The 14,603-nt window shown below is 41.7% G+C and overlaps 1 protein-coding gene and 1 non-coding gene across 3 annotated transcripts in view; one reads left to right on the forward strand and one right to left on the reverse strand.

Moving 5' to 3' along the window:
* The first annotated feature begins 705 nt into the window (after positions 1-705).
* haao.L (3-hydroxyanthranilate 3,4-dioxygenase L homeolog) overlaps positions 706-14,603 on the forward strand; it is a 59,945-nt gene continuing 46,047 nt past the window's right edge. Inside the window, exon 1 of one of the 2 annotated variants that reach the window (XM_041562123.1) lies at positions 706-730. In XM_041562123.1, coding sequence (XP_041418057.1) covers positions 721-730 — 10 coding nt within the window. In that variant the 5' untranslated portion in view covers positions 706-720. Of the gene's footprint in view, positions 731-4,975; positions 5,155-14,603 lie in introns of those variants that run through there. The other variant, XM_018261773.2, reaches the window with a different exon arrangement.
* Positions 7,098-7,191, reverse strand: trnai-uau. The gene is made up of 2 exons: positions 7,154-7,191; positions 7,098-7,133 (listed from the first exon to the last, which is right to left on the reverse strand). It is a non-coding gene; the product is annotated as a tRNA-Ile (tRNA).

The raw sequence follows: 14,603 nt of genomic DNA on the forward strand, positions 1-14,603 counted from the left end.
GAGGAGCCATGAAACCACAGCCAAATATTGGACTGGATGTGGTCCTAGATGGATGGTACTGCTGGAAGGATTCCATAAGTGTTACGACTAAACATTTTTTGCCACTCACCTTAGGAGGAAGAAGAAAGCCTTAGAATTGCATTTCATTTTAGACCAAGCTGCTAAGATTACAAAATTACAAAGTATTTGGGGGCAGCAACTGAAAGAATTTGTTGACTTTGCAGTTTCATGGCCACCACATTGACCTTTGGGAATACAGATAGAAAGGGAATACACATATTATTTCCATAAACTCCAGTCCATTACCCACCAACTTGTATCAACAACAGAACTTGATATTAACATGCAAGTTGGTTTGGAAAACTGAGTATATAGACTCAAAGCAAACGGGGTCATTAAGTCAAAGGTATATAGACTGTGGATTGTGCAATATTTACCACACATGGATTACTATGTATAAGGGAACTATCTCCAAGAGGGTTGGTTCCCAAAAAGGCACAGTGCAGGCAATTACATAATAACAGTAAAATGAAACTCAGCTCAACCAAGGAGTTTCCCAGTCATCAGAGAGCCACAAGACATAAGATTACACAATACAGTAATTATTTAGGAAAGGTCTTTAAAAATTGTTCTAGTCCCTTCTGAGCAGAGAAACAAGAGCTTCAAGATTGGGTGCAAGGTGGAACCACCACTGAGCTGTGGGACAAGTGGGAATACAATATGCAGAAAGGTAACTGACTCCACTTCTATGACATCTATGCAAATTCTTTGCCTCTTATGTCTGAATATTCCTTCTCTTGGAAATACAAGGTATACTGTAAAACAATGACACCCTATGGTTTAAATGCACCGCAATAAAAAAAAAAAAAACCCCCAAACATGGCAATACCCCTTCCCCACTCCCCTGGACACACACAATCAAAAAACAGAGAAGCAAAACACTTTGGTACATTAGATCATTCGTATGTAAATTGTCACTGCTCATAAAAAGCATTGTCATGATATGTTACCCTTTAAGAGAAACATTAAATTGAATGGGTATTTACCATAGCAATCAGCCCCAGATGAATGATTGCCTATTTCTATTGAAACTAATAGCAGTGCAAATAACAATCGAGATGAATCATAACCATTTAATTTGGAATGATAAACATGCCAACAATGTGTAACTGCCAAATAAAAGCCAGAGCTTGCCAATGTGTGGCCAGTACAGCCAATCAAAGGTTTGAAAGGGAGCTGTTCTCTGTAACTTGGGGTGCAGCAATTGCACCCCAGTGTGCACAAGCTACACTGGCAAAAGCAGTTTATTGCCAATAGATTAGCCACAATAGTACAAGATATAAGACTATATTTATTTTTCTGAATGCTTTACCATACGTGAGTAAACAGCTCTAGATGTTCTCTCTGTTTGTTTACAGCAGCTGCCATATTAGCTTGATGTTACATCATTTCCTACCTGATTTCTCCCTGCTCACTCTTAGCTCTGGGCTCAGATTACAGCAAGTATTCACTATACATTCAGTATAAATGGGTTGCAGAACTGTGCATTCTTGGGAAACTGTAGACTGCATGAAACTTTACAGTTATTATGTCTGTGAAGATTCTAATTTATCCAGGTCATGATATACAGTATCTAGTCAATTTAAAGGGGTTGTTCACATTTAAATGAACATATGATGTAGAGTAGACAATTTGCAATTGGTTTTCATTTTTTATTATTTGTGGTTTTTGAGTTATTTAGATTTGTATTCAGCAGCTCTCCAGTTTGCAATTTCAGCAATTGATTTTAATACGACACAAGAATATGAATAGGAGAGGCCTGAATAGAAAAACGAGTAATACAAAGTAGCAATAATGATACATTTGCAGTTTTACAGAGCTTTTGTTTTTAGATGGGGTCAGCGACCCCCATTGGAAAGCTGGAAAGAGTCAGTAGAAGGAAGACAAATAATTTCAAATTTACTAAAAACAAATTATGACAACCAAATGAAAAGTTGCTTAGAATTGGCCATTCTATAACATACTAACAGTTAAACCCTTTATGATCTTAAAGGAGAACTAAAGCCTAACTAAAGAAGTAGCTAGAAATGTTGTACATGATGTTTTGTGCTTCTGTACCAACCCAAGGCAACCACAGCCCTTTAGCAGTAAAGATCTGTGTCTCCAAAGATGCCCCAGTAGCTCCCCATCTTCTTTTCTGCTGATTCACTGCACATGCTCTGTGCTGCTGTCACTTACTGAGCTTAGGGAGCCACTCACAATATACAGTACACATAGAATAGAAATGTCACAATATAAGGCTGATTAGTAATTAATACACATAATTACTACATGGCAGTACAGAAACCAGTGCAATTAGCATCAGAATTTAATAATCAGCAAACCTGTAGCATCAGCTTATATTACAGCCAGGGAAGCTCATTTTCTGCTGGATAATTAGTGACGAGCCCTAAGCTTAGCTTCTCAACAGCCAATCAGAGCCCACTGAGCATGTGAGTGTCACAGACACTTTCCAAGATGGTGACCCCCTGTGACAAGTTTGAAGTCCTGGATCATTGCTGCTATTGACAAGCTGAAACTTTAGCCTTGTGCAATAAGTTCCCTATATAAAATATGGCATTTTTAACCATATTTCTTTTTAGGGTTTCGTTCTCCTTTAAGGGCAGATTAGGGATTATTCCTCAGAGGCCTTGCTACTTCCCCCCCCCCTTACCTTCTTCACTATACACACAGAGAATACTTCATTGGCCCTGAGTAGACATGTTATAGTGTCAGTCAGAACCCTGTTTACTATCTTTACTACTGCTAGTTTGACCACAAGAACATTTTCAGACTGGAGTGGGGCTGCATAATTTAGCCACAGGGAAATCACTTGCCCTGCTTCTCCCTTCCCTTTGGGAATTGTCATTAATTTATACTTTCAGGTTCATATTCTATGAGAATAGTTATTGCTGTGTAAGCTGCATCTCTAAATTCTCTAATAAAAATAGATTGCAGAAATTTTCACCTAAGAAAAACAAAATGTCATTGTAGGTCAGAGAGAGGCATGCTGACATCTACTGGAAAGATACGAAATAACTGTATATTACCAAAAAGTATGTTTGCCTAATTACTAGCTGATAGTGATGGACGAATAAATTTGCCAGGTACAAATTTACAGCGAATTTCCATGTTTCGCCGCCGGCATATAAATTCGCAAACCTCCAGCTAAAATTCGCCGGCTTCAAAAAAATCTGGACGCGCGTCGAAGTCACTCGAAGTCAAAAACGTTGCACGTCAACACTATTCGGTGGCCCATTAACGCGACTTCGAAAATTCGAGTTTCGCTCATTTTACGGCAAAGCGAAACGGGAGAATTTCACCCATCACTACTAACTGTTGCAGAGTCCCAGGATACAGCTATGAGATCCGTTATCCAGAAACATTTTACCACGAAAGCTCCAAATTACGGGAAGGCTATCTCCCGTAGACTCCATTATAATTAAATAATTGGACTTTTATAATAATGTAATAATTACATTATTATGTGTAATAATAAAACAGTCGCTTGTACTTGATCCCAACTAAGATATAATGAATCCTTATTGGAAGCAAAACCAGCCTATTGGGTTTCTTTCAATTATTTTTTTTAGCACCCTTAAGGTATGGAGATCCAAATTAGGAACGATTCCTTATCCAGAAAACCCCAGGCCCTGAGCATTCTGGATAACAGGTCCTATTTCTGTATTTGGCCAGCTGTATGATGGTTTTCCACTAGATGACACTATACGCTTGTTTTGTTCATTGTTCACTTGCCAATTCCATATTTGACTCTTCTTGTGCTGTTTAGGGTGGGTCTCCATGATCATCTATAGTGATGGGCGAATTTGCGCTGTTTCGCCGAAAAATTAGTGAAACGGCGAAAAATTAGCGAAACTGCGCCGGCGTCTCGTTTCTGACGCCGGCGCCCGGTTTTTTGACGCCGGCGCCCGTTTTTGACGCTGGCGTCCGTTTTTTCGCGGGCGTTTCGCAAATTTATTTGCTGGCGGCAAATCGCGCAAATTCGCGCCTGGCGAATAAATTCGCCCATCACTAATCATCTATAATGGGAAATAATCAGAATAATGTTTGGAGTGCATTATTTTAATCTGAGAGGCAGATATGCATTTATTTTGTGGATAACAAGTTGTCTAATTCTGGGCAGTGTCATTCTGTGGCTACTAAAGCAAATAAAGTTCTGTCTTGTATAAAAAAGGGCATTAACTCAAGGAATGAAAAGATAATTATGTCTCTTTATAGGTCCCTGGTGAGGCCTCATCTGGAGTATGGGGGCAGTTTTGGACTCCAGTCCTTAAGAGGGATATAAATGAGCTGGAGAGAGTGCAGAGACTAAGTGCAACTAAACTGGTTAGAGGGAGGGAAGAGTTAAATTATGAGGGGAGACTGACAAGGTTGGGGTTGTTTTCTCTGGAAAAAAGGTGCTTGTGAGGGGACATGATTAGACTTTACAAGTACATTAGAGGACATTATAGACAAATAGCAGGGGACATTTTTACCCATAAAGTGGATCACCGTACCAGAGGCCTCCCCTTTAGGCTTTTATAAAAAACTTTAATTTGAAGCAACGTAGGGGGTTCTTCACAGTCAGGACAGTGAGGTTGTGGAATGCACTGCCGGGTGATGTTGTGATGCTGATTCAGTTAATGACTATAAGAGGGACTTGGATGATTTTTTGGACAGACATAATACAAAGGCTATTGTGATACTAAACTCTATAGTTAGTATAGGTATGGGTATATAGAATTTATGTGAAAGTAGGGAGGGGTGTGTGTATGGATGCTGGGTTTTTATTTGGAGGGGTTGTACTTGATGGACTTTATCTTTTTTCAACCTGATTTTACAATGTAACTATGTAACCTGAAAGTGAAAATAATAATATTTCTGCTATTTAGTTCCCTTTTCCATGCCGAGAGTCCCATGGCAGACAGTACATGAGTTGCTGACTTCACAACAGTAACAAAACAACAGTTACCACCTCCTGGGTGATTAATATTTTTATTTAACTTTTTAAGATTCCCATTGTTGCCATGCATCAAGTATACACAGCTTAATATCCACATTCTTCAGGACAATCCAAAAGGGCTTACAGAAAACTCCTGGAAGTGAGCGGCTTTTGTAAGTGCTTATTTGTTTAATGTTTAGCTTCTTTGCCATGACGTGATCCTTTCTTAAAAGGGATTCTATCATGATTTTGGTGGTATATTTTTTAATTGTGTTATTGGTGTATAGGCAGTCATCTCTGTGCAATGTTCCCAATCCTGTGCTTTCAGAAAGAGCCAACACTTCAAAATGCAACTGCTTTCAGATAAGCTATTGTTTCTCCAGTTCAATGTAACTGGAGTAGTCATGGGAAGGCTTGACTGTTTTACTATTGAGTGCTATTCTCGTATCTACCACAAGGTGGGGTATAGGCACATATTTAGCAATGCAGGTGACAGGTAGCTGTTATCTTGGTACCTGACTGTTGTTATGTTGATAGGCTTCGGGGGTGGGGGATTGTAATATCACTCCACCTTGCAGTGCAGCAATTAAAGGAACAATAACACCAAAAAATTAAAGTAATTAAAATATAATGTACTGTTGCCCTTACTCCAAGGCTGATGTGGTTGTTGTGAGTTGCAGTTTAGTTTATGTTCCTTTTACACTCACTGGGGCTCTGGCCTCCCTGTTATATGTGGGGGGCACTGTAATTTTGCTTCCTCCATAAACATTTTTTTTACTGTGGAAATGTACATGAAATAATCTCTGTGCCATCCTACTATGAGTTCTGGGGTATTACACATGGAATTACCACTGCGTTCATTCATATATATATACAGGTGTGTCTGTAAAATGGGGAGTGGTTAGTGGGGGGGGTGTCTTGCACAGTGGGCGTGATCTCGAAATTTTGCCGTGGCACTTCGTGTGCCGCTATTTTCTACCCTGTCACCGGATTTCACCGTGAAAATCTGGGCACCTTATTGTGGGGTTACAATTCCATGAGAGAGAAGCAAACGTGTAGGATTGATGGAGAATGGGGATTCACATTCACTGAGACCTTCAGCAACTCCAGTGAGAGAACAAACATGGCGGCTCCTCAGCGAGAGAACAAACATGATGGCTCCTCCTCAGTGAGAGCACATACATGACGGCTCCTCAGTGAGAGAACAAACATGACGGCTCCTCCTCAGTGAGAGCACATACATGGCAGCTCCTTAGTGAGAACAAACAAACATGGCGGCTCCTGCTCAGTGAGAGAACAAACATGGCTGCTCCTCAGTGAGAGAACAAACATGACGGCTCCTCCTCACTGAGAGCACATACATGACGGCTCCTCAGCGAGAGAACAAACATGGCGGCTCCTTAGTGAGAGAACAAACATGGTGGTGGCTCCTCAGTGACAGAACAATCAGTGAGAGAACAAACATGGCTGCTCCTCAGTGAGAGAACAATCAGTGAGAGAACAAACATGGCTGCTCCTCAGTGACAGAACAATCAGTGAGACAACAAACATGGCTGCTCCTCAGTGAGAGAACAAACATGGCTTCTCCTCAGTGACAGAACAATCAGTGAGAGAACAAACATGGCTGCTCCTCAGTGAGAGAACAACAATCAGTGAGAGAACAAACATGGCTGCTCCTCAGTGAGAGAACAACAATCAGTGAGAGAACAAACATGGCTGCTCCTCAGTGAGAGAACAACAATCAGTGAGAGAACAAACATGGCTGCTCCTCAGTGAGAGAACAATCAGTGAGAGAACAAACATGGCTGCTCCTCAGTGAGAGAACAAACATTGCAGCTCCTGTATGAAGTGTGTGCTCAGTCCTTGAGTAAGAAAACCTAAAGTTGTCCCCCCCACAACAATAAGAATCTAGGGGCCCAAGACTAATTCCCTTTCTGTGTTTATTATTAGCCACTGTATCTGTATTTTATAAGGTAAGTGAAAAGGGTTATTATTAGTAGCAAAAGCTAAACAATAAGCTTGACAATCTCACTATGGCGAGTGGCCACTGAACTCCTCACAAAACTGCGGCGCTAAAACAGTAGTGAAATACAGAGGGACGTAAAAAAAAAATATCTGCTCCAGGTGAGGCTCGAACTCACAACCTCGGCATTGCTCTGCATTGTACTGCTGTATAAGTACCGCGCGCTAACCGATTGCGCCACTGGAGCTCTGACACACTCGACCTCAGAGGGGCTTTATCAGCGCTGCCACGGGGAGGAGCAATGACGCCATACGTTTGTGTATCCGCCCCCTTTTGCTCTGCCTGCTGGAGTTTGCGAAAGTCGGAGCGCCATGTTTATTGTCGAGTTATTAGAGGCTTAAGCGCGGGCTCTGGCCGTAACGTAATGAGATGGGAGATATAATTGAAATGAACATGTAACGAGAACGCGCTGTAATGACAGACACAGGGCTTTTTCTAAAAATGGCGGCAGGAGAGGCTTTATTTTGGGGGTTGTGCGCATGTGCTGCTGAGTCTGCTATCAGCGAGGTTGGTTGAGGAGACAAGCGCTGTTTGTATTGGAACGGAGAATGCGCTTTAGTTATTCGGCTGTTTGATTGTATAGTGATTGTGTGTCACGTGATGTCGATTGATGTCATAAAAGGCGCAATTTTTTACCACAGGTTGTCGCGTTTAGCAGCCAATCAGCACGCAGGGTTTATGAGGGGCCGCTGAAAAGCAGCATGTGGCGAAATTTAGGCGATTTGATTACAGGGGAGAGGCGGATATATGAGTGTAGTACATAATTCTGATCTGGATAATAAAAAATAAAATTCCAGGGTAATTGTGGTTGGTGTCATCTCTCCATTATGGGAAAAAAGCTCATGTTCATATATTTCTATATTTTTTTCCTTGACTGTCTGGAAGTGGCACATAACAAACTGCCGCATTTCTGTAATAGTTCTGACATTTGGTTATAAAAACAGAAACTCTTATGTCCCCAATATTTCATGACACATTGTGACCCCCCAACAAGCGTCTCATGACAGACAGTTGTGGCTCCTGACTAGGGTTGATACCTTTTCTGTTAATAACATTGGTATCAACCGCCATTTTTACTGGCCAGGCTGGTAATATACCGGCCATGTGGCAACCCTACCCCTGACAGGGCCACCATCAGAAATCATGCGGCCCCATACAACAACATTTTCTCCTCCCTTGGTTCTAAAAGAGCTTAGTTCAGTTTTAGATCAGCCCCTATTTATGGTTTTCTCAGATTCACTTTCATCTGGTATGGTGCCTATGGATTGGAGAAAAGCTGATGTTATTCCAATATTTAAAAAGGATTACAATCTCAGCCTGGCAATTATAGGCCAGTAAACTTGACATCTGTGGTGGGCAAATTATTTGAAGGCTTGTTAAGGGATAACATTCAAAATTTTGTGCTAGTGAATGGCATTATGAGCAACAATCAGCATGGCTTTATGAAGGAAAAGGCATGTCAGACTAATTTGATTGCTTTTTATGATGTGGTAAGTAAGATGCTGGACAGCGTGGGGGCAGTAGATGTGATCTATTTGGATTTTACCAAAGCGTTTGATACTGTGCCCCACAAACGACTGCTTTCTAAACTAAGGTCTGTTGGGCTTAATGAAGTCGTTTGCACATGGATAGGAAACTGGCTACAGGATCGGGTACAGAGGGTGGTTGTTAATGGGACATTCTCTACTTGGAGTAAGGTTCTTAGTGGGGTCCCTCAGGGCTCAGTATTGGGTCCACTTTTATTTAACTTGTTCATTAATGACTTAGGGGAGAGTGTTGTAAGTAATGTATCAGTGTTTGCAGATGACACAAAACTATCAGCCCAATTAATTCCATCCAGGATGTGGCACTTGCAACATGATCTTGACAAACCGGCAATCTGGGCAGCTAAGTGGCAAATGAGATTCAATGTTGATAAATGTAAAGTCATGGACCTGAGATTTAAAAATATCCACTTATACCCTTAATGGGACTGCACTAGGCAAATCCATAATGGAAAAGGACCTTGGAGTCCTTGTAGATGATAAACTTGGCTGTAGCAAGCAATGCCAGTCAGCAGCATCAAGGGCAAATAAGGTCTTGAGCTGTATTAAAAGGGACAGAGATTCACAGGAGGAGGGGGTCATTCTTCCACTGTACAGAGCACTGATAAGGCCCCATCTAGAATATGCCGTACAGTTTTGGTCTCCATCACTCAAATGGGACATTATTGTATTAGAGAGGGTACAGAGAAGGGCAACTAAGCAGGTTAAAGGTATTGAAAATCTTAGCTATGAGGAAAGACTGGCCAAGATGTTCACGCTGGAGAAAAGGCCCTTAAGGGGTGATATGATAACTATGTATAAATATATAAGGGGATCATATAATAATCTCTCTAATGCTTTATTTACCAGTAGGTCTTTCCAGCTGACAAGATGGCACCCATTTTGATTCGAAGAAAAGAGGTTCAGCCTAAATATTCGGAATGGGTTTGTTATAGTGAGAGCTGTGAAGATGTGGAATTGTCTCCCTGAATCTGTGGTAGAGGCTGATTGAACTTGATGGACTTGTGTCTTTTTTCAACCTAATTTACTATGTTCTGGGCCCCAGATACACTACAGATCCACTAACACACCAGAGTAAAAAGGCCACACAGAGCGCTATAATGGTAAAAAAAACCACACAATTTATGAAAAGCCATTGGTGGTTATGACCCCCTTATAAGTTAATTTAAAAAAAAACATTGGGGGCCAGGGTCCCACATAAAAGTTTTTAAAAAAACATTGGTGGTCAGGGCCCCCCTACAAGATAAAAAAAATTATTGGTGGCCATGGCCTCAGTTTACAAGTTAAAAAGAAACATTGGTGGCCAGGGGCCTATATAGTGATAAAATAATACATTGGTGGCCAGGGGTTTAATAAAATAAAACATTGGTGTTGAGTGGAACTTACCTTAGACTCCTTTTGTGGCTTTGGGTCTTTTTGTGGCTTTGGCTCCATTGGCGGCTTGGGGTCTTTGGTGCTTCGGGTATGATCTTCATTCTCCTCGATGATGGCAGCAACTTCGGGGTTTTTTTAACCCCTTTTGGGTCTTCTGCTCTCCTGATCTTCCACTCTTCGGGTGATTGGCTTAGGGCCTTCAACTCTCGTGATCTTCTGTCTGCCGATCTTTGTTGGCTCCAGGTCTTTGAGACTTCAGCTTTCCCGATCTTCAGTGCTTTGCCTTTTCCGATCTTTGGTGGCTTCAGGCCTTCGACTCTCCTTCTGCAAAATCAGAAAGCAGCACAGCCGGGCCCCCCTTTAAGCTTGGGCCCGGGACGCCTATACCCCCTGTGGTCCCCTGATGGTGTCCCTGATTGCATCCCACACCATCCCTAATGCATCACTCCTACAGTTTACGTATCACTGTAACTTCATGCTTCTTTTCCCTGATGATTTGACCAACCAATCAGAGCTGCAAATAGAACTCAATTATTTTGTTTTACATTTGCATTGGCCTGTAACTGATTTAACTGCTTAATTGCCTTTTCAAATCCTAGGAGCTATTGATTATGCCAGAGTGGGGTCTAAGTGAGATTCCCTGCAACTCCTGTTTATATGTACTAATCTCTTCACTGACTATGACCTTAAATGGAAAAAACTGAATCTGGAGTTCTCCCTGTTAAGCACTGTCCCATCACAAATCTTGACCGAGTGAAGCTTATTGCACACGCATAGAAAGCTTTGGCCAACTCAGAAATTGTTACATCTGAAGCCATCAGTAAATTATTGAGGGTCGATGAATAATCCCCTGTATGTTTGCCCAATAGAAATCTAGTGTTATGCTTGGCCTCTAAAAGCATTTGCTTGCTGCTATCTGTCATAATCTGTTTTCCAGAACAGTTACCAACCCCCACGCTGTGCCTCTCCTCTCCATCACTTACTTGTATCTTTTCTCCTCTTGAGTCACTGCTATGTGCCATGCAGAATGTGCTGACTCAAGGAGAGGAAAGCCAAAAACTTGTACAAACTTGTAGAAAGATCAGACTGGGATATAGTATCTCAGAAACACAGGTAACAGCAATAAGGAACAAGGTTTAAATTTTTGGACAGATGTCCCAGTTTGTCATTTGTTAAGGTTACTTGCAAAAATAACTAGTTTCCAATTCAAGGTGGCCATTCGTTGGTAAACTTAACAGTTAAAGTATTTGATCAATTTCATGGTTAAAAAGTCAGATATTGTGCATGACCATATAATAGGGCACCCATAAATCTGGGGATGGTCACCCTTTTTAAAAGAGCAGCTTTTTTTTTTACAAAAGCGAAATCACAGCACCATCCAAATCTTGTATAATCATAAAAAGCCTTTATTGTATTACTGGCTGGGATCTTGAACAAACCATGTAGGACTGAAACGTCGTTTGTTCGAGATCCCAGCCAGTAATACAATAAAGGCTTTTTATGATTATACAAGATTCAGATGGTGCTGTGATTTCGCTACTGATATATTCAGTCCATGTCGTGTTGCCTTAGCCTTAAAGGGCCACTTCCACTTTAATCTCATCAAGGGATTGATTATAGTTCTCTTTTCACGCAGCAGCAGAAGGCAGCAGATTCTTAATCTGGGTTTCACCACTGGCTGAGATCCGTGTTGTGTGGCCCTGGCTTAAAAGTGGCTGTGGTTTTATTACAATTTTTAGTGATTAGCTCTGCATTGTGCATATATTCCCCTGCTATCAGAAAGCATTGTTCTGATTATTCTGCCCATTGACCGGAATGGGAACATCTGCCAATGCCCCATTGGCAGATGGAATAAATAGTTGTGCAAAAGTTGCACCAGGGCCCCACATTTGTAAACGGCTCAATTTCCCCCAATGTCAGAAACTTGAAGGCCTCCTAACTAGCCCCAGTAGAGTTGACTCTTGCTTCTCTGGTAGATATGCCACTGAACATTGGTGGCTCAGATTTGGTGCCTTTCCTCTCCACCATAATAAACATTTGCCTTGTGTAGTATGGATTGAGTTAATAAGCTTGTAGCTCTTAATCAGAGACCACCTTGTAGAGGTGAATGGGAAGCAGACTGGCAAATGACTTGAACGTGCAGATCTTCCAATGCCTCATCCACTTGAGGACCTCCCAGTTGGCCCCCGGTGGAGTCACCTCCCTTGGTAGATATGCTTCTGGGCATTGACAGATCAGTTTTTGGACAGATCAACGAGGCTTCATTAGGATTATGTGCCTATAAAAACTGGCCTCTTCTAGGTGCCATGCTGTATATAGCCAGTATGGTCGCAATGCTTAAACAAAACTAGTAATGCGCGGCCTTCATTATGACAACAGGAACTTTCCTACCTGATAGAGAACAATATTAGTAAATACATTACATTTCTAATATTTCTACTAAATATTAGAATGGGTGTTTGCTTATGTAAAACATAAGGCGCTGGAACCGTTGGACAAAGCCATAAAGTTTCCGTTATCCTACAGATCAGCATTATTATTCAATTAAATTTTCTCTTATTAATGACTTGCTTCTTCAGAGCATTTATCATTTTAGCTTCTCCAATCAGGTAAAGCCTCAGATAAAGCCAGATAACATTTAGTGCCCAGGAGCCAACAGAGAAACAATTAAAACCAACGTGATTTGATTTGCCCAGCCCAGGCGCAGTTTGGATTTTGCAATCAAATCATTATGTATCTACTAATAAGAGACAGAGCTGTTTTTAATATGAACAGATATGGATGTGGCAGCGACTGGATTGTCTGATTACATCAATCCTGATGAGTGTAGACAATTATTTCTGTATTGCAGGGTACAAATGCATTCTTCTTTACTGTACAACTTGACGGTTGCACCATAGTAGTCGCATTAAAAATAGGGGTGGGTCAGAATGTCAGTCGGTCTGAATGGCACTGGTTTCCAGTTCAAAGTGCACATGCCCATTATGGATGTGGCAGCGACTGGATTGTCTGATTACATCAATCCTGATGAGTATAGACAATTATTTCTGTATTGCAGGGTACAAATGCATTCTTCTTTACTGTACAACTTGACGGTTGCACCATAGTAGTCGCATTAAAAATAGGGGTGGGTCAGAATGTCAGTCGGTCTGAATGGCACTGGTTTCCAGTTCAAAGTGCACATGCCCATTATATGAAGTAAACAGGCTAATCTTTTGCCCTGATCTGGTGCAACCTGGAGTACTTGCTTTAGGGGGCATGGCACCACCATCTTCCTCCAGTTCCTGGGGTTACTTTCAGGCTTGGGCTGGGTGAATGGAGAATACACTTCAAAATTCTTATCCTGCCCAAACACCAGCCTGAGCAGGAAATATCTGGGAGCCAAAGAAATTTGGTGGTTGAGTACTTTTTAGCAAAGTTCCCTGGGCAGTAATAGAAGAGGACGACAAGCTTGGGGCAAAAAGTAAATCACATTTGCAGAATATACGGCTCTCGTTCAGGCTCAGTTTAACACATGGATAATGAGCAGTGGTATTTGTCCAGCCTAGTGATGAGCGAAATTCTTTGCCAAGTTTCACCATGAAAATGACACTGCTGGTTCATTCATGCGCAGGAGAAGGAGCACGAGGATTTAGTTGTGGACTGATGTGTTAAAGTAGGAGAAGTCCAATCGATGAGGGGTGCAAAAAAGGATTGTGATGACTTACCTGATATGGCGGACCAGTGCTCCTGTTAGAAGAAAACTGCACCAGCCTGGGGTACAAGCAAGCAAGTGATCCTCTTCCTGATGCTGTCTTTGCGCCTCTTGTGCATGCACCGTTGGTAAAAAGCCAAACTTTAACTAAAAACCAGGTCTTTTCATTCTAGCACACTTATTTTAGCCGCAGGGTTTTGAAGAAAGAATAATGGAATAAAAGGATCGATCACTCACAAGAACCCGGGGCTGGTGCCATTTTCTGCCAACAGGAGCACCAACCTGGGGTATTAGATATGGGATTACAATCCTTGGGGGTGACCTAACAATTGGCCCAATCGATTGGACCTTTTCTTTTGAAATTAGCGCGGTTTCACTAGCATTTCAGAACAAATCAGGTTTAAAATGTTCCAGGTCTGGTTGTCATTAATGGCATTTGGGGTGCCAATGATGCCGTCCCCCTATTCTGTGACGTAGGCCACTGTTTCTGGTTTGGAGGAGGCTGTAGCTCCAGGGTTTCTATGTTTTAATAGGCGCAACTGCTCCTGATTCAGTTACAGTATTGAGGTGTTAAGAAGGACCCTTTAGTGTATGTTGGCTGCCAATCCCAACCCATATCTGTACTATGGATATTAGTCAGTTCTGGTAATGGGCAGGTTTGAAAATCTCATCTACTGATGTGCCATGTTGGACAGTTCATGGTGCATCAGCAGATTAGGAAGTAAAGGGGAGCAGCCGGTCCCCTTCATTTCATGTTTGCTTGTTTTGGCCCAAAAGATTGGAACAATAGAAAGGCAACCATACTGCCGATCATATGCTCTCCATCTGTTAGGCCTATGGGTATGATCAGTTGGAGAACTTACCTGATTGGCCTGTGTATGGCCACCTTTAAGCAGAACTATCATCGAAACTATAACCACATGAATGCTATAACTGTATGTCAGATATTTGGAACCTTGGCTTGAGGTAAGAGAGAATTCTAGCATA

Source organism: Xenopus laevis, chromosome 5L (genome assembly GCF_017654675.1).
Source record: "Xenopus laevis strain J_2021 chromosome 5L, Xenopus_laevis_v10.1, whole genome shotgun sequence".
NCBI lineage: Eukaryota > Metazoa > Chordata > Amphibia > Anura > Pipidae > Xenopus > Xenopus laevis.